Source organism: Branchiostoma floridae, chromosome 4 (genome assembly GCF_000003815.2).
Source record: "Branchiostoma floridae strain S238N-H82 chromosome 4, Bfl_VNyyK, whole genome shotgun sequence".
Taxonomy (NCBI): domain Eukaryota; kingdom Metazoa; phylum Chordata; class Leptocardii; order Amphioxiformes; family Branchiostomatidae; genus Branchiostoma; species Branchiostoma floridae.
Window position 1 is genome coordinate 21961802 of NC_049982.1, and position 26307 is coordinate 21988108.

The 26307-nt window shown below is 39.6% G+C and overlaps 3 protein-coding genes across 15 annotated transcripts; 2 read left to right on the forward strand and 1 right to left on the reverse strand.

Annotated features, from left to right (window-relative positions):
• Nucleotides 1-4855: 4855 nt before the first annotated feature.
• On the reverse strand, nt 4856-6653 carry LOC118414721 (somatostatin receptor type 5-like). Its single transcript, XM_035818922.1, has one exon. It carries the CDS (start codon nt 6310-6312, stop codon nt 4876-4878), a length of 1437 nt encoding a protein of 478 aa, XP_035674815.1. The 5' UTR covers nt 6313-6653; the 3' UTR covers nt 4856-4875.
• A 1311-nt stretch (nt 6654-7964) lies between these two features.
• LOC118414229 lies at nt 7965-13501 on the forward strand. 4 transcript variants are annotated; one of them, XM_035818131.1, is made up of 10 exons: nt 7965-8273; nt 8641-8777; nt 9135-9172; nt 9387-9428; nt 9797-9829; nt 10134-10205; nt 10352-10432; nt 11244-11276; nt 11626-11721; nt 12299-13501. In XM_035818131.1, exons 2-10 carry the CDS (start codon nt 8727-8729, stop codon nt 12642-12644), a joined length of 792 nt encoding a protein of 263 aa, XP_035674024.1. In that variant the 5' UTR covers nt 7965-8273; nt 8641-8726; the 3' UTR covers nt 12645-13501. The 4 variants fall into 4 exon arrangements, with proteins under 4 accessions (XP_035674024.1, XP_035674022.1, XP_035674023.1 ...); XM_035818129.1 differs by having other exon boundaries at nt 7972-8273; nt 10346-10432; XM_035818130.1 differs by having other exon boundaries at nt 7980-8273; nt 11623-11721.
• Nucleotides 13502-13612: 111 nt separating this feature from the next.
• LOC118414227 lies at nt 13613-25277 on the forward strand. 10 transcript variants are annotated; one of them, XM_035818121.1, is made up of 13 exons: nt 13613-15404; nt 15768-15898; nt 16235-16272; nt 16643-16702; nt 17181-17222; nt 18007-18039; nt 18266-18349; nt 18702-18734; nt 18895-18927; nt 22563-22595; nt 23311-23382; nt 23547-23651; nt 23916-25277. In XM_035818121.1, exons 2-13 carry the CDS (start codon nt 15851-15853, stop codon nt 24820-24822), a joined length of 1488 nt encoding a protein of 495 aa, XP_035674014.1. In that variant the 5' UTR covers nt 13613-15404; nt 15768-15850; the 3' UTR covers nt 24823-25277. The 10 variants fall into 10 exon arrangements, with proteins under 10 accessions (XP_035674014.1, XP_035674015.1, XP_035674018.1 ...); XM_035818122.1 differs by lacking the exon at nt 13613-15404 and having other exon boundaries at nt 15476-15898; XM_035818123.1 differs by lacking the exons at nt 13613-15404; nt 16235-16272 and having other exon boundaries at nt 15481-15898.
• The last annotated feature ends 1030 nt before the right edge of the window (nt 25278-26307 follow it).

Genomic DNA, 26307 nt, shown 5'->3' on the forward strand with positions numbered 1-26307 from the left:
CCACACACCTCGCCCCCCCCCCCCCCCCAGGGATCTCGCCCCCCCGGCGTTTTCGCCCCCCCTTTAGCGTTTTCGCCCCCCCCCCCCAAGAGCAGCTGGTTACTACATATTACAGGTGCGCTACCTGTACTATACTGCACCTGGGGAGTAACGTATATGGTGTGTTACCTGGTACCTATATGGCACCTTATTACCGTACCGTAAGATGTCATACCTCGAAAGTCGATACTATATTGTTCGGTACAAACATGACATTGATATGAAAAAGACAATTTTTGCAGCTGAGGTGGCATAAAAACAGTGCTACTGCGAACGTATAAATCAACACCGTCTATGGTACGGAATACGTCAGCTATATGTTTTCAATTTGTCACAGTGTTTTCTTTCTTGTGCTGGAAACATTTCCAAAGCACTAACAAAAACACACGTGAATAATAGTTTCTCATTATTAACACTATCTACGCGCAAGTTGATATAGCTGTTGCTTAATGCTACAGTGTTTGTTAATTATATTTCAGCCATACCATAGGTATGGTGAAATATATTGTTATATTGCAATCCATACATAGTATGGATGCAATATATTGTTATATTGCAATCCATACATAGTATGGGATTGCAATATATTGTTTTTCCTTTCGTTCTCCTCCTGTCAAATCTTCAAATGGATTCAACTTTTTCATTTTTGGGCCAAATGAGCTGAAATTTGGCAGGGTGGTAGAACTAGCAAATACCCCCAGGCGTTTTTTTCACTTTCAGGATAGAGGCCTTAGAATTTACGATATTTAGGGTTTTTGGTCATTTTTAGACAAAATATGTATATTTTGGGCCCCTGTGCCCTGGTATTACAAGCTAATGACCTGAAATTTGGTACAGATGTGCATTAAACATGTGAGCACAGAAAACCATCAACACTTTCTTCATAGATTGCTTAAAAAATGAGTTATTTTAGGGTTTTTGGCCATTTCTGACTAAAAATGTATATTTTTTGCTCCTATGCCCTTGTATAGAAACCAAATGACCTGAAATTTGGCAGAGAGGTGCATTGAATATATAATCACAGGACCCCATTGACACTTTCTTCATAGATCACTTCAAAAATTAGTTATTTTGGGGTTTTCAGTCATTTTTGACTAAAAATGTATATTTTTGGCTTCTATGCCCTTGTATGTAAACCAAATGACCTGAAATTTGGTACAAAGGTAAGTTGGACATATGACAACAGGACCCCATCAACACTTTCTTCATAGAGCACTTATAAAATGAGTTATTTTGGGATTTATAGCCATTTTTAACTAAAAAATGTATATTTTGGGCTCCTATGCCCTTATATTGAAACCAAATGACCTAAAACTCGGCATGAAGGTGTGTAGGACAAGTGCCCACAGTACTTCATTTTCCCTTTGAGCAAACATTACTTCAAATTGTTGAATTTTGGGATTTTTTCCAGGATGAAGATGGATTGCAATATGCTGTATTTGCTCCTAAGCAAATGTCGGCCTTTCTAGTTTTTCCTTTGGTTCTCCTGTCAAATTCTTCAAATGGATTCAACTTTTTCATTTTTGGGCCAAATAAGCTGAAATTTGGCAGGGTGGTAGAAATAGCAAATACCCCCAGGCGTTTTTTTCACTTTCTTGATAGAGGCCTTAGAATTTATGATATTTAGGGTTTTTGGTCATTTTTAGACAAAATATGTATATTTTGGGCCCCTGTGCCCTGGTATTACAAGCTAATGACCTGAAATTTGGTACAGAGGTGCATTGGACATATGAGCACAGAAAACCATCAACACCTTCTTCATAGATCGCTTCAAAAATGAGTTATTTTAGGGGTTTTGGCCATTTTTGACTAAAAATGTATATTTATGGCTCCTATGCCCTTGTATTAAAACCAAATGACCTGAAATTTGGTACATAGGTGCGTTTGAGATATGACCACAGAACCCCATCAACGCTTTATTCATTGTTTACTCCAAAAATGAGTTATTTTAGGGTTTTTGGCCATTTTTGACTAAAAATGTATATTTTTTTATCCTATGCCCTTGTATGAAAACCTAATGACCTGAAATTTGGTACAGAGGTGCATTGAGCATATGCTCACAGGACCTCATCGACACTTTCTTCATAGATCACTTCAAAAATTAGTTATTTTGGGGTTTTCAGTCATTTTTGACTAAAAATGTATATTTTTGGCCCCTATACCCTTGTATGTAAACCAAATGGCCTGAAATTTGGTACAGAGGTGCATTGGACATATGACAACAGGACCCCATCAACACTTTCTTCATAGAGCACTTATAAAATGAGTTATTTTGGGATTTGTAGCCATTTTTGTCTAAAAATGTATACTTTTGGCATATATGCCCTTGTATTGAAACCAAATGACCTAAAACTCGGCATGAAGGTGTGTAGGACAAGTGCCCACAGTGCTTCATTTTCCTTTGAGCAGACATTACTTCAAATTGTTGAATTTTGGGATTTTTTCAAGGATGAAGATGGATTGCAATATGCTGTATTTGCTCCTAAGCAAATGTCGGCCTTTCTAGTATTCGTAATGTTTCTTTCTTTCTCCTGTCAAATCTTCAAATCGATTCAACTCCGTCGTTCCTGGACCGAATTACTTGAAATTTGGCACAAGGGTAGAGTGGGCCAATACCCAGATGCTTTTTTCTCATTTTTTTCATATCTTCCTTTAAAATGATTTTAGTCATGTTTTTTGCAATTTTTATGTACATTTTGCCCCCCTGTTCCCTGGTGTTACAGCCGAATGACCTAAAATTTGGTACAGAGGTGTCTTGATCATATGCACACAAAATTCCAAAAACAATTTTGGCATACGGTACCGTAAAATCCTTGATTTTGGCATTTTTTGCCATTTTTGCCCCAGAAATGACATTTTTTGGCTCCTATACCCCCATTTTACAACCAAATGACCTGAAATTTGGTATAGGAGTGCCGTCTACATATGTGCACATGAATTCATTGACACCTTTGGCATACGGTACAACAAAATGCTTAATTTTGGAATTTTTTGGCCATTGTTTGACCAAAAACGTACGCTTTTCGCTCCTGTTCCCTGGTCTTGTAACCAAATGACCTACATTTTGGTAAATAGGTGCACTAGATATTCATTCAAATGACCCATGTATAATTTCTGGCATAAACCACTTCAAAATGATATATTTGGGTACTTTTTTGGTAATTCTCCACTGGCCAGAGGGTCAACGACCTCAAGGTCGTTGACCTCTCCCACCTGAGGACAGCATGTGCACATGTCTATATATACTAGTAACTTGATTAAAGAGGCAACCAATCACGTAGCCTGAGTCAACATCCCGAAGGGGATTGGCAGCCAATCAGTGAGCCCGGTGTTATCTGGATGAGTCCATTCTGGCACGGAGGGGGTACATATTTTTTAAATTCATCTTTCGACTGTTGATTATTTAATGTCTCTCAATGGGAGTATTTTTGAACTGGACTATTTTGCAATTTTACATGGGGTGTACTGGAAAAGTACATTCTTGCATGGAGGGGGGCATTCATTTTTTTTTAAATTTGTTTATGGACTTTGGTGATTTGATATGTCAAAGTGCTTCAGTGTGGTTATTTTTTGACTGGTCAACTGGGGGGATTTTTAAAATCCATTTTTGGGACTTTGGTGATTAAGTCTAATTTTAGCGGATGTATTTTTGGACTGCACCACTTTACATAGGGGCATCGCAAATAGAGTCCATTCTTGCATGGGGATGTTTTCAAATTTAGTTTTAGAAAGGTGATAATGCCTTTTTTGCTTAGTTCAACCTTGACCATGTTTTCAGTGAGAGTATTTCTGGACTGGTCTATTGTGCAAATTCACATGGGGTGCACTGGAAGAGTCCATTCTTGCACTAGGAATTTTGTAAGATTCATTTTTGGGTGTCATTAAGTGTCATTAGTGGAAGTGACTTTTAAACAAAAGTGTTCGATTCTTGCACATGGGTGATTTTGGAATAGCCTGTTGTTGCATGGGGAGGGAGATGGCTGAAATATGCTGCATTTGCTCTCAAGCAAATGTCGGCCTTTCTAGTATATTATGTATTTTTGTTTGTTGACATTCTGCACGTATAAGTTTCTTTGTAACAAACCTACGCAATTCAGGGTATACCATGTGTGTATTTCCCTGCCTATGTACGTTTGAGGAAGAAATAAATAAATAAGTAAAGTACCAGTCTTAAGAAACACGGGTAAATGCATCAGTTCCTACATACTAGAAAAAACAGTCATGTTGGAGGTGAAGATATCCCTTGGCCAGGTGCATATACCAAAATGTGCGTTATTCTAATTAATACCTAATATTTGCATAATCAATAAAGACATTACATAGTTCTTCTGTGGTCACTTCATGGTAGAGACTTCATATTGGAGATATATAGTTTGCTTGAGGACAGGTGAATACAATGAAATACATCTTATGTCAAGACTCAGGTATATGCAATAATGGGAATACAAGGGACCCAACCCTCCTTGTCTGAAACAAGTTCAACCATCTTATTACCATGTAATTACGTTAATATTGATACAGTAACTATGAATGGAGTTATGTATCAAACTTGTGTACTTATATCATTCTGAAACTGCATTTTGTGATTTATACCAATCAACTTCTAAAATGTCATGTAAACCCGTTTTTTTGGGGGGGGGCGAAATCGCTAAAGGGGGGCGAGGTAGGGGGGCGAGATCACTAGCCGGGGAGGGCGAGATCGCTAGTGATTTCGCCCCGGGGGGCGAGATCGCTAGTGATTTCGCCCCCGGGGGGGCGAGATCACGGGGGGGCGAGATCGCTGTCACACCGGTATTATGCCAATGCATGTTAGGTGCTCATCAGTCTTACTTACACTTACAGACCACTGTTGGTTGCTGCGGGACTGGATAGTGTCCTAGGACTGTTACAACAACAGCAGGTGTTCACGCACTGGCAAGCTGCTCGGAACGTTTCCCGATAGTTCTCGCTCAACAACGTGTACATGAACGGGTTCAAACAGTTGTTGAGATACGTCAACGTAAACAGTCCGAATTCTAATCTCTCGAATGTTTGAGAAGTCAGTCCCATCGTTGAGAAAGAGTGTGTGACCCGTACTAACCACCAAGTGTAGTAGGGGAGATAGGAAAAGGACAGGACCATCAGTAATACCAAGACCATGCGCACAACTTTCCTCTGCACGGCACGGATACGGCGTGACTCGTGACAACTGTCCGGTTGTTGGTCATCTCGTCTGGCGCTGTGTCGGGAAAGCATGCAACAGTACAGGACGAAGATTAGAAGTCCAAGAGACCCCATCACTACGCCATAGACGCTATAGTAGACGGACAGCCAGAGCTGTTCGGCGTGCCAGTCGCATTGGTTAATGCCGTTAGCTCCGTTTTGTGGCCTTAATTTCCAAAAGATGAACATAGGCAGAGATAGAAGCACGGCGAAGACCCAAGTCAGAACACAGGCTGCCCGCGCTTTCCCTGCAGATCGCCATCGCAGAGATTGTAGCGGGTGAGCCACCGCTAGGTATCGTTCAACGCACATGGTCGCTAGGGTCAGCATCGAAGCTGCAAGGGTGACCATGTATACGGTTTGTCCGCACACGCAGACGACATTTCCCAAGGACAGCAAGGCGTCGAACGCGTCCTGGGAGAGCATGAGTGGCGCGGTGAGCACACAGATGGAGTCGGCCGCAGAAAGATTGAGAATGTAAGAACTGATCACGGCAGAGGTACGGGCTCGTCCACACAAAGTGTAAAACACAAGAGCGTTCCCGAGCAGTCCTACGGTCACAACCGCACTGATAACGGTTATCGCCAATTCGGATGGAATAAAGGTTATGTCTGGTGACTCTAGTGAAATGTTCAACGACGTGGCGTGAGTTGTCAGGAAAATATCCAAGTCTCTATTAGGTCTCCACTGCATCTCAGGATCCGAGCAATATCGACCGCAATTTCTTAGAGTCTCGTGCCATAAACTTGTATAATTTGCGAACGACATCGCGGAGAATTTGTCTTGATGTGCGGCATTACTGTTGTTGTTGTTGATACAGGAACTACCTAAGAGAAGAGCGGCTTTTCCAAGAATCTGTTCGAAAGTCTTCAGACATCTTTGGGTGATAACACAGTTCCCGTTCAAACGACTTGAGGCGGATACATGGTTCAAGCAAGCCGTACAGGCTTGGAGACACGAAAGCCCCGGTCTCGTTGAATTTCGATCAGTTGTTACAAATTGTAACTGCTCCAGTGCTGTTCCTCTCCACACTAGTAAAGTAGCCAGTACGACAAAACCACGTCCACTCATCGCTGGAAAATTGCACCTCCTCAGTCCATGAACAGACTATGCATGAGACCTGATGCAAACAGAGTGCGCATTGCCGAGCTAGGAAATTTGATTTGGAGTCAGAATCTATTCTGCTCTTGATGTATTCAATAGAGCTAATGGAGTTACGATGAAGTAAGTAACAACGTTTGCCTGCACCCGACGCCAATGTTTTCGTCAGGTCGAGCCAAAATTGCATCAAATGTGAAGAGGACACTCTTGTCTGCGAGTTCTTACCTTCTTCAGCAAGATAGTATCAAGATCGTCTCTTCTTCAGAAGACCGAAATCGTCGCTGCGTGTCCCGAATAAAAAGATACATTGCCCGCTTGTTTATAGTCACCGCAAAAAAATGGAACTCCAGACATCCGATGCTTTGAAACCACTCCGTCGAAAAATACATGCATAATAGAGCGCACAAGCTCAAGAATCAATGCGAACTAATTTCCCGATCTTATGCTTGGGTGAAATTTGCTATTTTCCATGTAACTGAATCCCTTTTCACACGTAGTCGAGTCCCTTGGATCCATTTGCCTTCACTTTTGCCTCAGTAGTTCATCGATCACGAAAACAGATGGACTGAACACGCGACGGGAAGCGTAAGTTTTTTGACACCGAAACCTTTCTGAGAATAACGAAGTCGTCCCGTTAACTAGTTATGCACGAAGCAGCTGCGATACACCTTCCAACAGAAACCTCGACGGGTGTTGGCATAAAATATTAGCATTTGGACTGTTGCGCAGTCCAGTCTTCATACTGATGAGCTCACTAAACCCTCGCGGTCAAACAAATTACCACATTAGCTACGTCTATTTGGCGGAGGGATTACTCGAAATAAGTCACCCAAAAGTGCAGCAATATGCGGAGGCGCCAGTGTTTGACGGATGACGTTAATCTTTGACAAATTACATCGTCTGATAGTCTGATAGTTAATTAGGCGTTGACGTCAAGACGCAATCTGGCGCGGTCGATGACACGCCCCCACGGAGGACAGCAGGGACATGTCAGCGTGTACAGATTAAGTGCCCATTGAGTTTAGTCACACAGAATCCCATTGAGGAATCTAATCTAAGTTGGTAACAAACATGCATTTACAGGGAAAAGTTATCTAAAATGTCATTGGTGGGGAAGCGCCACCTAACGGATTGCCATAGCACGACAGGCGCAAGTGCTACCCGCATGCAGATGCCCAGATCAGCACCAAGGACATTGCCTTTTATGTATTTTTTCCGGGCTCGATTGCAGGCATTTATGTTTGCCTATATGTAAATTGTAAGAAAAGCATGAATCCTAGAGTCAGAATTGAGGTCAATGCCATAAACTAGCCATCTATTTCCTTTATCAAAGACAATATCCTACATCAGTTTGTTGATACAAGAGATTGATGTAGCTAGAACTGCGCTTTCAGTTCATCCCCAGAGAAAAAAAAGTAGTTCATTTCATGAGCTTTGGTCGGGGGTTAACTTTCCCGACGAAACCAACATTGCTTGTGATGATAGTGTGAATACACAGATCTACTCCCGATTCCTTGTTAATTACACCTATTAGCCTTCCATACTGTCATGATAATGACACGTTACCAAGTTTTTTTTTCACAGCCACAACCCGGTTGTTGCTCTTGTAGTCATCCGCGAAAGAAATAGAACAGGAATGATGAACCATAAATTGCAGCGAAAAAAGACGAGCATGCTCTTAAATGTCCGATCAGGGGTGAATTCAATCATCTCATACTGTTTACACACACTTCACAAACAAAATTGAAGTCTAGAGAGAGTCTTTTTAGAAATTAGCAGACACAGTATCTGCTTGGGACGATTTATTTCTAATAGTTCTAACGAAGAAATTTCAGGATCATTCCTCCCTGCGTTCGATTTTTCGTTCTGTTTACCGTGGTTGGCATGGTCACAGGATCCACACAGATGACAAGTTCCAGTCCGTGAACTAGGTGGGAAAATTTGTTCTCTCCTTTTTAAAACGACGAAAATGGGTGAAAATACTAGTAAAAAGCCACAAGTCTATGTCTACTTTTACGTCTAGCTGTTGTGTACACGCTAGAAAGACATCCAGAGCTCCCCAAAGCACCAATGTTTTGACTAAAGGCTTGAGTAGGAACAAGTTCATTCTGCTGTTCGGGACTAGGTTTTTCAAGGTCAACGTAGTCTATACGGACAAGTTTGCACTTAGTACAATAGAATTAAGTTTTATCAATATTGGCAAATTGTACATCTATAAACGTATTGTTGCCGTGGATTAAATTGGAGATATCTAACATGTCTTGGTGAACTTGTTTTTTCATATCCCCTACTTTCTAGGTCTGACGTTCTGAAAAGTCGAGAATTTGCGACAGTTTGTTTTCTGAACTTCCGAAGTGTACGCGACTGTGTTGACGTGAGAAAAGATGGCAACGCTCTCAAAAGAAGACGTGAGAAGTTCTGAGCGTAACATGAAGGTAAGTTGTCCTTTCCTTGTCGATATTTCCCCAAGGTATCAAACCAAAACGTGACTAGATGGGAACATTGGATACCGATTCTCTTTTGCCTTTCCAGTTACACACGATGGCTCTTACTTTGTCAACGACTATTCAGAGATTTCTGACAAGTTGACCTAACTACACAAACCTCAATATATTTCTATATCCATCGTTTGCCTTTTCATTCTATAATCAACATTTTTAACCGTTGCCTTTTGACTTTATTTTCTTTTGCTTTTCCTTGCTCTTTTGTGTTGTGTTGTGTTGTGTTGTGTTGTGCTGTGTTGTGTTTGTGTTCTTGTTCTCATTCCAGCCTGTTCCCTTTCCTACTCTCAGCAGAGTCAGGGAGGAGAAGCAGCAACCTCCTTTAGCCAGTAAGAAACTGTCATGTTTAAAAAATAGTCAAGTTTTATGATGTTGTTATGATGATGATGATGATGATGTCAGAAGTAGACAGTGTTCACAACAATAAGAAATGGAGTGATGACCCCATCTTGATAGCAGGTAGTCTCATTACATTTATAAGGTAATCAACATTAACATAAATAATGACAGAACTAAACGTACATATTTTTCTCCCCCAAACAGGTGGAATCTACAGTACCAACTGGTGGTAGCGGATAGGAATCTGTAAGTTAGTCTTTTTTAGTATTTGGACTGTTCAATACTAATTTTTTGTTCCGTTTCCCTACATTCTACAATTGCCACACTAACATAGAATTAAAATTCTCTATCAAAAAAGAACCACGTGTATTGTAAACATGAATTTTGTTGGAATAGATTTTACTTTTAGCAATTTTGAAAATATGACAAAATGTCATAACATAATAAGGTGTAGCTACTGTTGAAGCAAAATATATATCACATCTAAGCAGAGAAATGTATTTAAAGCAAAAAGGTTTTGATCTTCTTCTTCTTCGTGTCTTCGAACACTGGTTTATTGTAAAATTCATAAACACAAATCTTATAAAATGTACTTTACCATCTTTATTTATCAGGGCAATCTGTGAACTTGAACAGGAAAAGAACAGGTTTGTGGCTATTTTCTACAACTTTTGGTACTTTTCAGTGTTGTTTCTTGTGAAGGAATAGCTGTGAAGCATTCGTAACTAACACAGACAAAACATACATACATGTTCTTCCCTGATTTTAAAAGTAGTTGTAGACAAGGAGATTGATATGTAATTGCTTTGAGTTGTTGAAACAAATTAGGTTATTTTTGAATCGTGAATATGACATACATAGGATGCTTTCTAAAAGTTGGTTGTCAATAAAGATTCCTTTTCAAAAAGTCTATACATGAGTTAACATCCCAGTCCTTGTTACCTACAACAGGAGTGCACAGAAGGACCAAGAAATCATGGACTTAAAGATGCAGGTGGAGATGCTGAAAGCAGGAGGGGTCTGGTGAGTTATCTTCAGTGTCTTTTTGGCAACCACTCGGGCAGAAGCAGCTTTTATTCCAACTGGTCATGAAGTTTAGATCTGTATGACTTTCATTTTACAGCTTGAGTGCAGGTAAAACATTTATATTGAATAACTTCCAGTTCCAGCTGCCAGGATACTGCAGAAGCAAAGGAACTATATGAGTTCCAGATCCTAGAGCTGGAGTTCTTGCTGGAGGAACAGAAGAAGTGAGTATCTTTTCACCAATCTCTATTTTGGAAAAATAAAAATTTTCCCTGGACCTGGAAATTTGTTGCATCTCAGCAACTTCAGGGTCACTCCTAGGGTTTTTTGACCCAATCTTGATTTTGCTCAGTGTTGTTTTGTAGTGGGATGTAAACTGACTTTACTTTCGTTTTTTATCTGGGGCTCTGCACCTTTTAATTTTACCTTTAATATGTTATTCTATTGTAGTTCCAAATGGAAGTATCATTTCATTGTTTCCCAACATGCACAATTCAAAACTGATTAAGAAAACTGAATCCTATCACTATGAATATGGATGAATTAAGAGCAAGTGTGTCAATAGCCAAAACAGGCTATTGACAGTCAGTGTGTCAATAGCCAAATGACACACTCAGTGTGTCAATAGCCACGGCGATCAATTAATTGTAATCCTGCAGTAAGAAAATATGTTGAGACCACAGCTGCAACATCTGGGAATAAAAAGCTGTCATATAATTTACCGTAGTGATAAAATACTCAATGCCAACAACCAAATAATCATTATGGGATGATGTTGAAATGATGTTGTGTAACATCCTGTGTGCACCATTGTCTGAAGAGAGAAAATTTAGTCATAATCAAGAAAACTTTTTTGTAGCCTGACTTTTCAGATATCACAATATTTTCAAATATGAAGTCCTGCTGTAAAAAGTAACACACTTGTTGTACAATCTTGTAACACACATTAGTTTGAATGATACAAATGAATGTAATTTTGTATTCATTTCAAGAAATGCCTATATTCGACCTGAATGTGATTTGTTTCCATTACAGGGAGCTCTCTGAGTCCCGTGCAGACCTTGAAATGTGAGTACAGCAACTCAGTTGTAGGAATTCAAAATGATCATTAAGTACCTGTAGTTGATGTCTACTGCAAAGAAACTAAATTGGCATTTCAAAACAAATGATCTATATCTTCATGGAAATTGGTATGAATGACATGGATCTATGATTTAACTTAAATAATCAATTTTACACAGTTACATGTAACAAAAATTTGAAGTAGAGTAAACCTTTAAGATTTACAACTAAGTAGACAAATACAAATAGATCCAGATTTACATTAAAAGCATTAATCTTAAAACAATCTCACACTTTGACACTTCTTTTGTACAAGGTTAACATTTGATGTTTGAATTGTTCCCATTTTCAGCAGTGGAGATAAAACCAGAGGCCACATCTCACTTGAGGAGGCAGAAGCGATGGCATACAGGATCACAGAGCTGGAGGCCCTGTTGGAGAAACAGAGGAAGTGAGTTGACTCAATATGGGAAATATAGAACAATCATCTCATTCATACATTCTTCCCTGGCCCTGTAACGCTAGTTCACCTTTATCCGTAGGGTAACCTTTATCCGTTCTCTTTGTTCTACAATGTATTTAGGGAAATTAAGTTTACAGATGATAGTTTCAAACTGTAACATTTTTAGAATAGTACAATTTGAAACTACCGTCCATCGACTTGATATCCCTGGATACTCTGTTTAGCAACAAAACAGATATAGGTTACCCAACGGATAAAGGTGAACTAACGTTACAAGTATCTGTGGCATCACTACAAATCCTGGCTCATTTGTTGGTATCTCAATTTCAAGTTCGCTATTGCCATTGTCACAAACTTTTGAAAGAATAAATTGGGTTGGTCATGTTAACTTTTAAATTTTGCTTTCCTTGTTTGGTTGGTATCACCTGTTGCTTTTACTGTATCCTATTGTAATTACAAATTTTATTGCTTGTTTTTTTTTTGCCCTTTATAACTGTTCAACAAAACATTTGAATGTGTCAGAATGAGCATCAGTAACTTGATTGCATTATGTATCACCCTACAGTGAAAATGATGTGCTCACAGCCAGGCTACAACTGATGCTGTCTGATGACACGGTAGAGCAAGAGAACTCTTTCCTGCATGAGTGCTTCCTGGCCCGCTGTGCTTCACTCACCGATGATGAGGAAGAGAGGCAGACAGCTTACATAGAACAAGACGGCCCTTTCCTGCCCGAGTGCTTCCTGGCCCACACTGCTTCGCACAGCAATGACGAGGAGGGAGACAAACTTGACATGAACGTTACCCAGATCAACAACGTGAGCCCACGAGAGAAGAGTAGGAGATTTGTGAAATTATTTAGGAGTATGCTCTGCTGTTACAGCAGAAGTGTTGAAGAGGAAAGAACGTAATAGTCTATAATATATATTTGTATGTCATTTTAACGATAGTATGACCTACTGGACAACAGTGGAGCCTTGCCAGGGGTCATGTTGTTTCACCACCACTTACATCAGCAGCAACAAGGACATTACTGTCTACCAGCAGCTGTGAACTGTTCCAATGCTCTATAATGAATTGTGTATGATCTGAAAGCCAAATATATGCTGTCAAAGGGATAGTATGATAATATATTCCAATGTGTTTTCCAGAGGTCTTATTTGTAAACAATGAGAGATCTGACAAGACTTTTATCAAGAAATGAAAAATATGTATTATTTTGTATGGCCAATTTTATCAAACATTTTTAACATGAGAGATGCTCTAATTTCGTCAAGCAAATTTATGTGATATTGTCTGTCAATGGCTGTGAAGGAGACATGCAGTCTGACAATACATGTGTGTAGTGTGTACAAGGCTGTGCTGTATTCCTTGTTCTCAGCTTCATGACTGGTACAATTCTGACTAGTGTTTATCATATTTGATATAAAAAGCTATTTTCTCTGGAGGTGCCTTAAATGAAACAAAATGCGTCGGACTGCTGAAGTGTATTAGGAGCAAAAAAAAAGAGGAAAAAGGCCAAGAGAGTCTGCTATGGAGGCTAGGTTTTTTTGCACCTTGCCTAAAGTACCTCAGCCTGCCAAAAACAAAGCAAATTCATGAACCCCACAGCTGTTTGACTTATTCCCTTACAAAGCTAGCAACAAAAATACCTGCAGAAGTTTCAAACTTACACCACTGACTCTCAGTCCCAGGAGCTATCCACTTCTCAAAAATAAGGAACCTAGTGCTTCCAGAAAATTTACCCTCATAATCCGAACCTCCACTGCAGTACCATATGTACCTGCTAGGAGGCCCACTAATAAACTTGGTCTTCCTCTTTGTGACCCCTACCCATTCACTAAATATTATGTAGAATCATTTACAACTTGTTAAATTATGTTGTAACGTTACATCGGCAAACACGCACACATACACCGCTTTCTGGAGGACCAACGGAAAATGCCAGGTGAACCACTTTTGACCTGGACCTTCCTTTTCACAACCGCTACAAAATATCATAAAGATCTATTCATCATCTTAGCGTCTCGAGTTATGTTTTCCATATTATTAACCAAATGTACAAAAATACAAAGCTCGCTGCAGTACCCTACGAAAATGCCATTTTAGAACTTGACTTTCCTTTTTACAGCCTCTACATACTACAAAATATCCATTCACAGTTTTTCGCATAGGAGGCATTTTTACATTCATTTTTAGACTCGGATGATTATGCAAGGACTTTTTTAATGTTTCGGACTGCTCCACTTAACACAGGGGTATTCCTGACAGTTATACAGAACAACACGCTGCCCGACTACTGCGCACGACATCTAACTTGTAATGGTTACACCACGAATATAAACAACTAAAAACTGAATCTGCGGTACGTTGGTGGCATCGTTGTGCCATATGGCCTAGCGATTTAACAAAACTCTTGATGAATTTCGTTGATAAAAAAACGAATCTTTTTTAATCTTTGTGTGTTTGTCGTCTTTTTAGTCATACACGTAATGCTTTTCATGATATTCCCATTATGACGAAAATGATGCATACACGCCGCCAAAGTGGCACAGCTTCAGTGATATGCCCGCTAAACAAAAATACAGTTTCTAATCTTCGTAAATGGCACGTATGTACTAAAACTCATTCCGGTTTTAAATATGCCCGGAGCGCTATATTAAAACGTTTTGATTCTAGCCCAGGTGCATGTACCTCCATGTTGTAACGGTTTATCACTTTAAGGGCCCTTTTGTCTGCGATAATGCAAAAGTACGGATGTTAATTCAAGTGCATACACTTTTACATACCTCTACGTGGAAAGGATGGAAGAACAATCAATATTTTCTTGCCTTGGAGCAATGTTATCTGTATGGTGAAATAGTCATCGGTGGGGAAGCGCCACCCAGCGGCATTCTCGATGGCGACAGCTGCAACACTGAGATGACGAATCAGCACCAAGGATATCGCCCATCTTTGCCTTTTCCGGGGTTGACGGCAGGTATCGATGTTTGGTTTTGTGTAAATTGAAAACGAATTGAAACGTAACAATGGTGCTCAATGACCCATCCAACGCAACGACTTATATTTCGTTATTTTATAATAGTTGAATGGGTTATAACGTTAGTCATATAGAGAGAGTATTTCTTTTTCTAGTCATACCGCGAGAGAAAGTAGTCCATTCCATGAACGCGGAGCGGCTTGACTATTTTGCAGACAGCTTGCTGTAATGAGGTGAATAAACCAAAACTCTATTTTCTAGTTGATTTAACTACCCAGCCTTCTTGATGGGCCTGTTTTCAATATCGAATTGCCATATAATGCTGGGACGTAGTACCAAGTTTATTCACCGCCACAACCCGATTGTTATTCTTGTGGTCATCCATGGTACAGAACAGGAATGATGAAACGATTGTTGTGTTCAGAAAATGATAATATGTTCTTATGTGTACAAATGAATTGATCAAGTCAAGTAGATTATCTATGCCAGTTCACAAGTAACAGTCTAAAGGCTAAATAGGGGCTTATACCATAGAAATAAGTCCACGCATTATTTGTTTTGAACAATTTCTTTTAGTTCTAACAGTGAAAATCCAGGGACATTCCTCCTTGCGTTCGATTTTCTTCCTGTTTACCCCGGTTGCCATGGACACAGGTTCCACACAGATGACAAGTTCCAGTCCGTGAACTAGGTGGGAAAATTTGTTCTCTCTTTTTGAAACGATGAAAACGATCAAAATACTCGTAAAGTCACCAGTTTATGTATAATTATACGTCTAGCTGTTGTGTACACGCAACAAATGTACTAAGAGCTCCAAAAAGCGCCTAAGTTTTGGCTAAATAAAGCAGAAACAGGACCATGGCGCTGTTCGGGACTAGCTTTTCTTTTCAAGGTCAATTCAGCACTTGGTAGAAGGGAGTAAGTTTTGTTTGTAAATGTTGATATATCTGATATGTTGAAATATCTGCACGCCTATTAACGTATTGTTGCCGTGGATTAAATCGGAGACACTAGGATAACGATCTAACATAGTTTGATGTTTCCTACATTTTAGGTCTGACGTTCTGACAAGTCGAGAATTTGCGACGTTGGTTTCTGAATTCTGAAGTGAACGCGACTGTGTCGAAGTGAGGAAAGATGACGACTGTGTCAAAGGAAGTGAGAAGTGTTAAGCGGTATATGAAGGTAAGTTGTCCTTTCCTTGTCGGTCATTTCCCAAATCATTCAACCAAAACGTTGGGAACACATGATGGATACCGATTCTTTTTTGCACCCCAGTTACACCCGATCGTTGCATTTATTTTCCTCTTACTTTGTCAATGACTATTCAGAGATTTCTGACAAGTTGACTCAGCTACATCAACTTTCATATATTTATATAGTTTACTCTTAATAATTCTATAATCATTCAACATGTTTACCTTTTGACTTTCTTTTCCTTACCCTTTGCTTTTCCTTGCTCTGCTGTGTTGTGTTTGTGTTCTTGTTCTCATTCCAGCCTGTTCCCTTTCCTACTCTCAGCAGAGTCAGGGAGGAGAAGCAGCAACCTCCTTTAGCCAGTAAGAAACGGTTTAGTCAGTTTTATGATATCTTTATGATGAAGATGATGATGTCAGAAGTAGCCGGTGTTCTCAACAATCAGAAAAGATGAATGGGAAAGGGTGACCAAATCTTTACATTTCAGCCCACACCAAGATGTTTGCTACTGTTACTCAAGCAAATGGATAGAATGTTGAAACAGTCAGATGATAATCCACACATTTTCTGTGCCAATTGGTGCACCTGTCATCAAGTCATACAAAAGTCCTTAGCTTCCTGTCTCACTGGAATTCTGCATTTCAACTTAACTGCCATTTGAATTCAATTGCAACTGTGTGTAACCTCTGAGTAGAGACAACATCACCTAATTGTTTCTATCTGTTGTTCCAGCAGTCTGAGGAGAGATACATGTACAGCTACAGTCCAGGAGAGCCTGTATGTTCTTCACAAGTAAGTACATGCAGATCCTAAGAACATGTAAGGTAGCTTGGAGGAAGGAGTTGCAGTTCTTTAGATGGGACGTTAAGTCAAAGTAGATCAAAATTAGGAACAGTAGAAATTGAGGACTTTGGACAGATCTATGTTTGGTCAGAATTGGGCACTGTTCATGTACTATGAAAGGATAGAAGAAAATTTAGTACCTACATAGATATGGAATACTGTTCATTGTTGCTACTGTTTAGATTTGGCAATATTTTTACCACTCTTCATGTTGACTGTCCAATTGCAAGTTTACAATACTAGATGTATTACAGCTTCAGAATGGCTTTGCTTGAATTACATTTTGAATTGTGTTAGTGCCACATACTTTCCTTTGTCTGTTGACTAGACCCCAGTGATTTGTGGGATACCCATATGGTGTTTCTGTATCGAGTCCCATAATGCTATGTATATCAATCAATCATGGCTGGTTATTCTTTGATTTCAGATTGTTTTGCAAGAAAAAGGAAGACGCCTCCCCGTTTAACAGGTAAGACCATGTAATAATGGTTTCTGTGTGGGGATTCGGTCAACTCTAGATTTCTTTAGAGGTAAAAATTAGAATGTACAATGCATTCATAGGCCTTATATAGTCATCTCAGATGTGCTTTTTTCTCTCATTAAAGAATAGAGATCACATGTACCTTTCAGAATATGTTCAGGATAAAGCTGGTGTGCTACATCGAATGGCGGTTATACAGGCTATATAGATACAGATATGTGTCATAGATACAGATGTGTCAACTGGACCCAAATGCTCATATAACTCCAGTTCTTGTCTATCTAGTTATCAATGTTTCCATCTATTGCATGTAGAAACTTTCCTTGTCCTTGGTGCTGAATGAAAATCTGCTTTAACATATAACTCCAGTTCACCTTTATCTGCGGGTAACCTTTATTCCTTGTTTTAAAATCAGGGTATTCAAGGATATGAAGTGAATGGACAATGGATTCAATTTGCAATATTTATCCCAATATGGACTTGATTTCCTAAATCCCAGTTATACTATTAGGTTACCCAGCAGATAAAATATGAAGTAACTTTACATGTGTGTATTTGCATCATCACGTGCTTGTGTGTGCGTGGGCAGAAATGTAACGTTATGTGTGTGCATGTAATCTTTATTACATGTATGTGTGTGTGTGTGTGTGTGTGTGTGTGTGTGTGTGTGTGGTGTGTGTGTGTGTGTGCGTCAGCATGAGTCCGGCGGGCGGGGGGTTTGCATTTTCCAGCTCGTTTGAAAGCAAATAGACTAATCCTTCCTAATTTACAGGGAGGCTGCAGAGCTTCTAGAGCTGGCTCAAGAGTAAGTCAACAGATTACTTTAATTTCTTATTGCCTTATCAGCCAAAAGTCAAATACTTCACTGACAATGTAAAACTAAAATCTAGAAGAAGGTAACACACCAGCCTCGTAAGCATAAGGTGCTAGCTTATATATAGAGTGAGCATCAATCATACTTTATCATAAGAAAGTTGTGTTTGTAAAGTCATTGACAGAATTGATTGTTTGGAATTGTCTCCCCAAAACAGGCAAGCTGAAGCTGCTGAGGATGACCTGGTCAGGACGTCCTTCCATAATGCAGAACTGCAGATGCTGCTAACTGATGAGAAGCTGTGAGTCTTTAAGTCTTTATCATTTTCTGCTGTTTAATTTGTCTCTATCATTTTCTCTGTTTGATTTCTACCATGTATTTTATTCTGTTTCTTTTGTTGTTGGAAGTCCTTAGGCCAGGGACGGGCCCCTTGCTCCTCTCCGTCAAGTATTTCCAAGTTGATACATCTGATAACCAGTAAACATCCTGAACCTCCAGTGTTGATAAGATAGACCTTCTTGGAAACTTTTTTAATTTGCAGTTTTTAGAGTTGTGACTAGAATGGTATAATATTATGATCTGACACAATGAGCAATTTTGTATATTCACTACAATTTATGTCAATGCACATTGTACATTTCATTATATCACAGACAAGCTGATGATGCAAAGGTCCAACACGAAAGGTATGAAGATGAATTTTTAACTCTTCAGTTTTGGTCCATCCTTTCAGATCTTGTTGTAATTGTAAGACACTTAATTTGTACCATACCAACATACCATAACATTTTGTGTCCATTGCAATAAATACTTGTATTAAACCATATGATTTGTTCTCAAATACAGGGAGCTCTCTCAGGCCCATGCAGACTTAGAAATGTAAGTGGCTGTTTGACTTCTGCTCTAAACAAATTGTTGTAATCAAGAATGAATATATCAGGTATGGACAGATACATTAAACATTACAAAAGAAAACTCATTTTGCATAAGGTGATTTCTCCTGAAAAGAAATCAAAAGCAATTTTCAAAACCATTGGCTATTTTTGTGAAGAGACATCATAAACTAGAAAGGCAGACATTTGCTTAAGAGCAAATACAGCATATTTCAGCCATACCCCTTCCCACGCAACCTTGGACTGTTCCAAATCACCCCTGCGCAAAAATGGAACATCCTCTTAACAGTACATTATCCCCCAAAGTGGACTGGTATTGTGAATTGATTCCAGGTAAAGGCAGAGCTTGCTTCTATTTTTCAGAAAATGACAATAATCACACCTTCCATTCAGAAAATTTTCATCATGACTGAAAATTGTTGAATGACTTCATGTAATGTCATTAACAATTTTCAGTACGATAACTAGGTGTAAGTTTAAAAAAGTATAAGCTCCTTGTGATGTGGGTACATTTATTATTGCAGTGAACTTTTTTTATTCAAGTAGGGCATACGATTTAATAATTATCAAGCAGGTGCAGGTACTGTAGGAGCGTTTGTTTTCTTCAAGCTGTAAAACTGTTAAACTGCTTTACTTTGTATGCAATCAGCCATCGAGCCTATTCTTATTTTAGTTTAACAACTCAGTCCTGCCAGACCCGGAAGATACGATTGAACCTTGTTCGAGGATTTATTTTCGTCTGTCTGGTCAGTCTGTTCATACCCTGGCGCTGAGAGTGTTTTATTGGGCTGAAACTCTGGCAGTTTAAAGTTACTTACAATTTAAATGTTCAAAGTTTATGTCAAACAACAACAGCACTAGGAACACATACATTTGCTCTGGAGAAAATACAGCAGTTTTTGCAAGTTCCAGTCCAGTGATAGAAATGTGGCCACTATAGACAGGTGGTCACTATAGAGAAAAATGCTGATCTATTGACTAGGAGCCATACGTTACATATGATTTCAGTACACTGATCATTAATCATATAAACATTGCACAGGTAAGCCAATTGTTTAGATGTACAATTAAGTTCAAATAATTCTGAAGAGAAATATTGATGAGAAAATAATCATTCTCGCCACTGTCTAACTTATAATTACGTATCAAAACTAAACGCAGATTTTCTAACTAACGCACCTTTCGCCGACTTCATCAAAGGACCGCCGGCTATCAATCAAACACGGCTGTTGATTAGACTTAGAGTTTCAAACAGTCATGTGCTGTGTGCCAGTTGACAGCGAACTTCATGCTACGTGATGTTTTACATTGCTTGGACCTTCTTTCCTACAGCGGTGCTTCTACAAAATATTTAGACTGTAACACTGAGTCCCACATGTTTTATAGAATAGAATTTGACGCAGAACAGCGTTTTTTGCTGGGTATTTTTTTTTAAACATGTCCGTGGGAATATCAGCGAGGCGGCGACGTAGGGATATCAGACCGTCAACAAAAGTCGCACGGCGGCTAACGGCGCAGCGAAGATACTAGCGCTATAAATAAGCGCTTCAACTAAGGATGGCAACCCGTACAATATTTTTGTATACTGTTGAGCTAAGTAAAGTTTGTTGTTTATGAGGTTTTAGTTGTCTTTGAAGCTTAGACCCTAAATATTTTAAAGTCAAACTGCTGAAGAGAAGTAAGTGACTGCTACGATTATCGTAGATATGGCCCTAAAAAAACTAATAAAAGAAGCCTTCTCAATAGTCTAAAATGCAAGAGCTTCCGGGGGGGCTTCGCCCACCTGGGTCCCCCCCCACAGTGGCCCTGCCCCTGGACCCCGCCAGGGACATTCGGCGGCCCCCGGACCCCTGTCCGACGCTTTGAAAAAATCCTGGCGAGAAGTCTGTACGGCCTGAGTCTTCAAGTTAACGTATTGTGTGGTCCCGCTTATGAATATTAATTAGCCTTCGCTTTCCTCTTCGCTGATTGGCTGAACCATTAATTGAATGAACTCTTCCTGCCGGCTAGACGCAGGTGCAGATGTCGGCTCTGTGGGGTGAACGTCCGAAAGGTCATGGCATGGAGAACGAAAGAAAACCAATTTCCCCTAAAAAAAAGTGCTGTAATTAAGCCTTTTACAGTACTTTATGCCAAAAATTTTACTTGGATCATTTTACCAACTATCTTATGCCTATCTATACCAAATGTTACTCATACCAGGGTACAGGGGTGCAAAATATACCGTTATAAGACCGTCAACAACAGTCGCACGGAGCTAACAGCGAAGCGAAAATACCATCGCTAGCGTTTCAACTTCGGATAACAAGTTATAAGTACTGTTGAACTCAGTAACGTTAAAGTTTGTTTTTAGTTGCCTTTGACGGTTTGACCTGAAATAGTGTTACGCTAAACTCCTGAAGAGAAGTTAAGTGACTGCTGCGATTATCATAGATATGCCCCTAAGAACTGATACAATATAAAGCCTTCTAAAATGCGAGAGCCTTAGGCGGGCTTCGCTCCCCCTGGCGGGAACACTGCTATATATGGGATCATGAGGCCCCGCTTATGAATATTAATTAGCCTTTGGCCTCCTCTTCGCTGATTGGCTAGGTCTTTGATTCAATTAACTCTCCGGCTGACGCGCACAGGTGTGGCTCTGTACGGGGTCACGGAAGGTCACGTCAGGAGGCAAAAAGAAAACAAATTTCCCCTCAGAAAAGTGCCAAAATTAATCATTCTAAAGTTGTTTATGTCAAAATTTTTACTTGAATCTTGTTACCAAGTATCTAATGCCTATCTATACCAAATTTCAGGTCATTTAATTGTAATACCAGGGTACAGGAGCCAAAAGTGTCCTTTTTTGGTCAAAAATTGGCCAAAAATCGCAAAAATAAGCATTTTGTTGCACTTTACACCAAAAGTGTTATTGAATTTATATGAAGGGATTATCAAGGCACATCTGTGTCAAATTTCAGCTCATTCGGTTGCAATACCAAGGTAGAGGAGCCAAAAGTGTCCTTTTTTGGTCAAAAATTGGTCAAAAAATCGCAAAAATAAGCATTTTGTTGTACTGTACACCAAAAGTGTTATTGAATTTATATGGGGGCATTATCAAGGCACATCTCTGTCAAATTTCAGCTCATTTGGTTGTAATACCAGGGTACAGGGGCCAAAAGTGTCCTTTTTTGGTCAAAAATTGGTCAAAAAATCGCAAAAATAAGCATTTTGTTGTACTGTACACCAAAAGTGTCATCGAATTTATATGGGAGCATTATCAAGGCACATCTCTGTCAAATTTCAGCTCATTTGGTTGTAATACCAGGGTACAGGGGCCAAAATATACAGTTTTGGTCTAAAATTGACCAAAAAATCTCAATAAAATCATTTTAGAGGCAGATATGAAAAAAACTGAGGAAAAAGCATCAAGGTATTGGCCCATTCTACCCCTGTGCCAAATTTCAGGTCATTCGGTCCAGGAACGGCGGAGATGAATCACTTTGAAGATTTGACAGGAGAAAGAAGAAAGAAAGAAAGAAACATTACGAATACAATATATTTCACCATACTATGTATGGCTGAAATATAATGACATGGACTCAAGATTTGATTAGATGCATCTTCATCATTTCTATCTATTAGGGCCATCTGTGACCTACAGGAGGAAAAAAACAGGTTTGTAATATTATATTATTTTGACCACTTTCAGTACTTGTCAGTTTTGTTACTTGCAAAAAAATACTAGCAATTGTGCATCAACTTATCTTTTTTGAAAATTGCAGAAAAAATGAAAACTTTGTTTGCACTCACTCATTCTATCTTCAAAGAAGCACTGTTTTGTGAATGTATTTGTTTGCTTTTGTTATCAATAAGTTTATGACGTATTGTAGTGCTGATACCTGTTTACTGTTCATAACCCCTGTACTGTCTATACCCCATTATCTTGTCTGTATAATCTGTTGCATCCTTACTCTTGTAGAGTCCTTACCCCAGTAACGTCCATGTCTCTGAAGTGCCAGACAGCGTACACCATTCAAATATATTCAGTGCTGTCTATAGCCCATTTGTACCCCCTGTGGTGTACAAACTGCCTACAGTCCATAGCCCCTTAAATGACCATTATTTATCCACTGTTACTCAGTAGCTTCCCCCAAAGTACTGTCTGTGCCCCCTTAACTGTCTGTACGTCCTTTAGTCTCCATAGCCAATTAAATGTCCTTCCCCTCTGTATTATCTGTACCCTGTTTAGTTTACATACTTGCTGTAGTGACCTGAAGAGGTCTCCTCTTATACTTCAAGTGTTCTTTTTGTATTAGCGGTATCTGTATTTGCACAATAGAAATGCTGTCTGTGCACCAGTTTATATTCCAATCTTTATTATCTACAACAGGAGTGCCCAGAAGCACATCCTGATAGATGACTTGAAGGCACAGGTTGCCATTCTAAAGACAGGAGGGTCCCGGTGAGTTATCTTCTGTGTCTTTTTGGCAACACCTCAGGGGCCAAAACACCTTTTATTCCATAACATAAAATATTCATATTTTTCATTTAGTTGCTTTAATGTAACAGCTTGGCTAAAGGTAGAATTATAGATAAGGTTACATTTGATGCTTTAATTATTTCCAGTTTCAGCAGTAGATATGAGGCCAGAGCCCACATCTCACCTGAAGAGGCAGAAGCGATGGCATACAGGATCGCAGAGCTGGAGGTCGTGTTAGAGGAACAGAGAAAGTGAGTTGACTCAATATGTGGAATAAAGGACTATTATCTTGTCCATACATTCTTTCCTGGTCCTTTCTATGTATTCGTGGCTTCACTGCAAATCCAGGTTCACGTCTTGGTGTGCCTTGCACTAATTTCAATTTTGCTCTTGCAATTGTCATGTACTTTTGAATTGGGATGTTAACATTTAAGTTTGATTTCTTTGTGTTGTTGAGATTTGAATACGTCAGCATGAGTATGATTAATTTAATTGCATTTTATGTTGCCCTACAGTGAACACACCAAGCTAACAGCCCAGTTACAACAGTCTAAGGAAAAGAGTCTGCCAGCTTACACAGAACAACAAGACCACTCGTTCCTGCCTGAGTGCTTCCTGGCCCGCAGCGCCTCGCCCATTGATGAGGAAGAGATGCTGCCAGCAGACAAGGAACACAAAGAGGACTCTTTCCTGCCTGAGTGCTTCCTGGCCCACTGCCCCTCATCCATTGATGAGGAAGAGATGCTGCCAGCAGACAATGAACACAAAGAGGACTCTTTCCTGCCTGAGTGCTTCCTGGCCCACTGCCCCTCACCCATTGATGAGGAAGAGATGCTGCCAGCAGACATGGAACACAAAGAGGACTCTTTCCTGCCTGAGTGCTTCCTAGCCCGCTGCCCTTCACCCATGGATGATGATGAGGAGAACCTGACCTCTGATATGAACATGGACATTGCTCCCCTCATGGAAGAACTGCTCATCAACTCCAGCTCTCTCCTGCGAGCAGATTCAGTGTCAGCCTTGGAGCAGGAGTCGCAGGACATTTTGTGTCTATCTGAGCTGCTGAGTTCAACATCTGCTGTGAGCTTGACATCATTGTGCAATGGAAGTCAGGAAAAGTCTCAAGACACCAAAATGGTAAAGTCGCAAGCTTCAGTGAACAAAGAGACGTGCAGTGGACTTCTTCAGTCTATGCTGCAAGAGGCACATCAAATCTTGTCTCTGAGTGCAAAGTTGGCCACACCGTCACCTCACCATGACAAGACAGGGCCAATCAAAGTGCAGCTTGGTCAGGTTGTGAAGACAGAGCTTCCCACAGAGGCGACCTACAGGACAACAGTGGAGCCTTGCCAGGGGTCATGTTGTTACACAACCACTTACATCAGCAGCAACAAGGACATTACTGTCTACCAGCAGCTGTGAACTGTTCCACTGCTCTATAATGAATTGCTGAATTGCTCTATAATATATGCTGTGAAAGTGATAGTACAATCATAATACATTCCAACATGTTTTCCGGAGGTCTTATTTGCAAAGGAGAGACCTACAATAATTTTATCAAGAAATGAAAAATATATATTTGTATGGCCAATTTTATCAAACATTTTCAAAATGAGAGATGCTTTATTTTCACACCAAACAATTTTATGTGATTGTCATAAGCAATGGCTGTGAAGGAGACATGCAGTCTGACAATACATGTCTGAACTGTGTACAAGGCTGTGTTGTATTCCTTGTTCTCAAAGTTTATGGCTGCTACACATTTTCTGACTAGTCTTTCTATTGAACGATCTTATTGATAAGTCTATAACTGCAGGCTATACTGACGTTCCAAGGAAGACAAAGACAGGTTGCCACCCGAAGAATTCAGCCCATCAAGCATTTTGAAATGAACACAGACATATCAATAGCAAGACAAAGACGCTTCTTGTTGCACAAAATAGCAGTAAAACTTAAAATGTTGGAAACGTTAGCCTTTCAGAACATTCTACAGAAAATATAAATGCCACAACTTCAGTTACGAAGGGTACAAATCACTTATAACCTAATTCTGTCATAACCAATATTGTGTTGTTTGCAAAATCTCTTGAATATTGTACAGTTATTCTTGGTTATATTTGGACACATTTTACTAACAAAATTCGATAAGCCTTAAAGATGAATAAACCCCTTTGCTTTTTGCCATTTCTCCAAGACCGAATTTTGGAGGTGGCAAGAGGCGGTACCACACACGTATCAGGCTATAATGGATTAATATGTATTTCTGATTTCTAAATCTATCGGGACATTAGCCTATAAAGGTATACGTATTGTGTGACCATTGAGACGTCTGAAAAAGGGGTTAACACAAAAAACAATTTTGGTGATGCGGGAACATGTGCACATCATTTATTGTATGTAATGAGTAGCTATATGTTAATGATACACGTGAACATCATCCACTTTTCCTTGACAACTTTGGCCATTTACTTAACTTCGTCTGCTTGTGAAAAAAAAAAACTATTCAGCAGCCAAGCTAATCGCCTAGAGCCTCACATCTGTAGTTCGTTCTGAGTACGTGCTAAACTAAACGTACACGTCAGAGGATTTCAATGTATCTCTTTAAAAGACATGAGCTTTACAGATTGTACGGATATTACAACTGTGGAATTCAATATTAACCTTTAGCATGTGGACGTGGCCATCAGCTACCAAATATTTATTGGTTATGGGTTAAGGCGGCAGGGAAAAGGTTAAACAACAGACCACGTGATAAAGTGTGAAAGAAACAGAGACTCGGCGTTGTGACATTTGTCCGGCAGATGTGTCGCTCGTCGTATCATTGAGAAGAATTGTGGGTATGTTTAATTTCTGTACCTTTAACAAACAGCAACACATTATGTCTCTTTGGTTTATGACTAGTAACAG

What these genes read in the sequence shown, in the direction of transcription:
- LOC118414227 (XM_035818117.1), top strand. Translation starts at nt 16,365, where the DNA reads ATGGGAAAGGGTGACCAAATCTTTACATTTCAGCCCACACCAAGATGT. An exon ending in TGTCATCAAGTCATACAAAA is followed by an intron (nt 16,517 to 16,642) that starts GTCCTTAGCTTC and finishes CTGTTGTTCCAG; the next exon opens with CAGTCTGAGGAGAGATACAT. An exon ending in CTACAGGAGGAAAAAAACAG is followed by an intron (nt 22,596 to 23,310) that starts GTTTGTAATATT and finishes TATCTACAACAG; the next exon opens with GAGTGCCCAGAAGCACATCC.
- LOC118414721 (XM_035818922.1), bottom strand. Translation starts at nt 6,312, where the DNA reads ATGAGTGGACGTGGTTTTGTCGTACTGGCTACTTTACTAGTGTGGAGA.
- LOC118414229 (XM_035818128.1), top strand. Translation starts at nt 8,727, where the DNA reads ATGGCAACGCTCTCAAAAGAAGACGTGAGAAGTTCTGAGCGTAACATG. An exon ending in GTGGTAGCGGATAGGAATCT is followed by an intron (nt 9,429 to 9,796) that starts GTAAGTTAGTCT and finishes TTTATTTATCAG; the next exon opens with GGCAATCTGTGAACTTGAAC. An exon ending in CTTGAACAGGAAAAGAACAG is followed by an intron (nt 9,830 to 10,133) that starts GTTTGTGGCTAT and finishes TACCTACAACAG; the next exon opens with GAGTGCACAGAAGGACCAAG.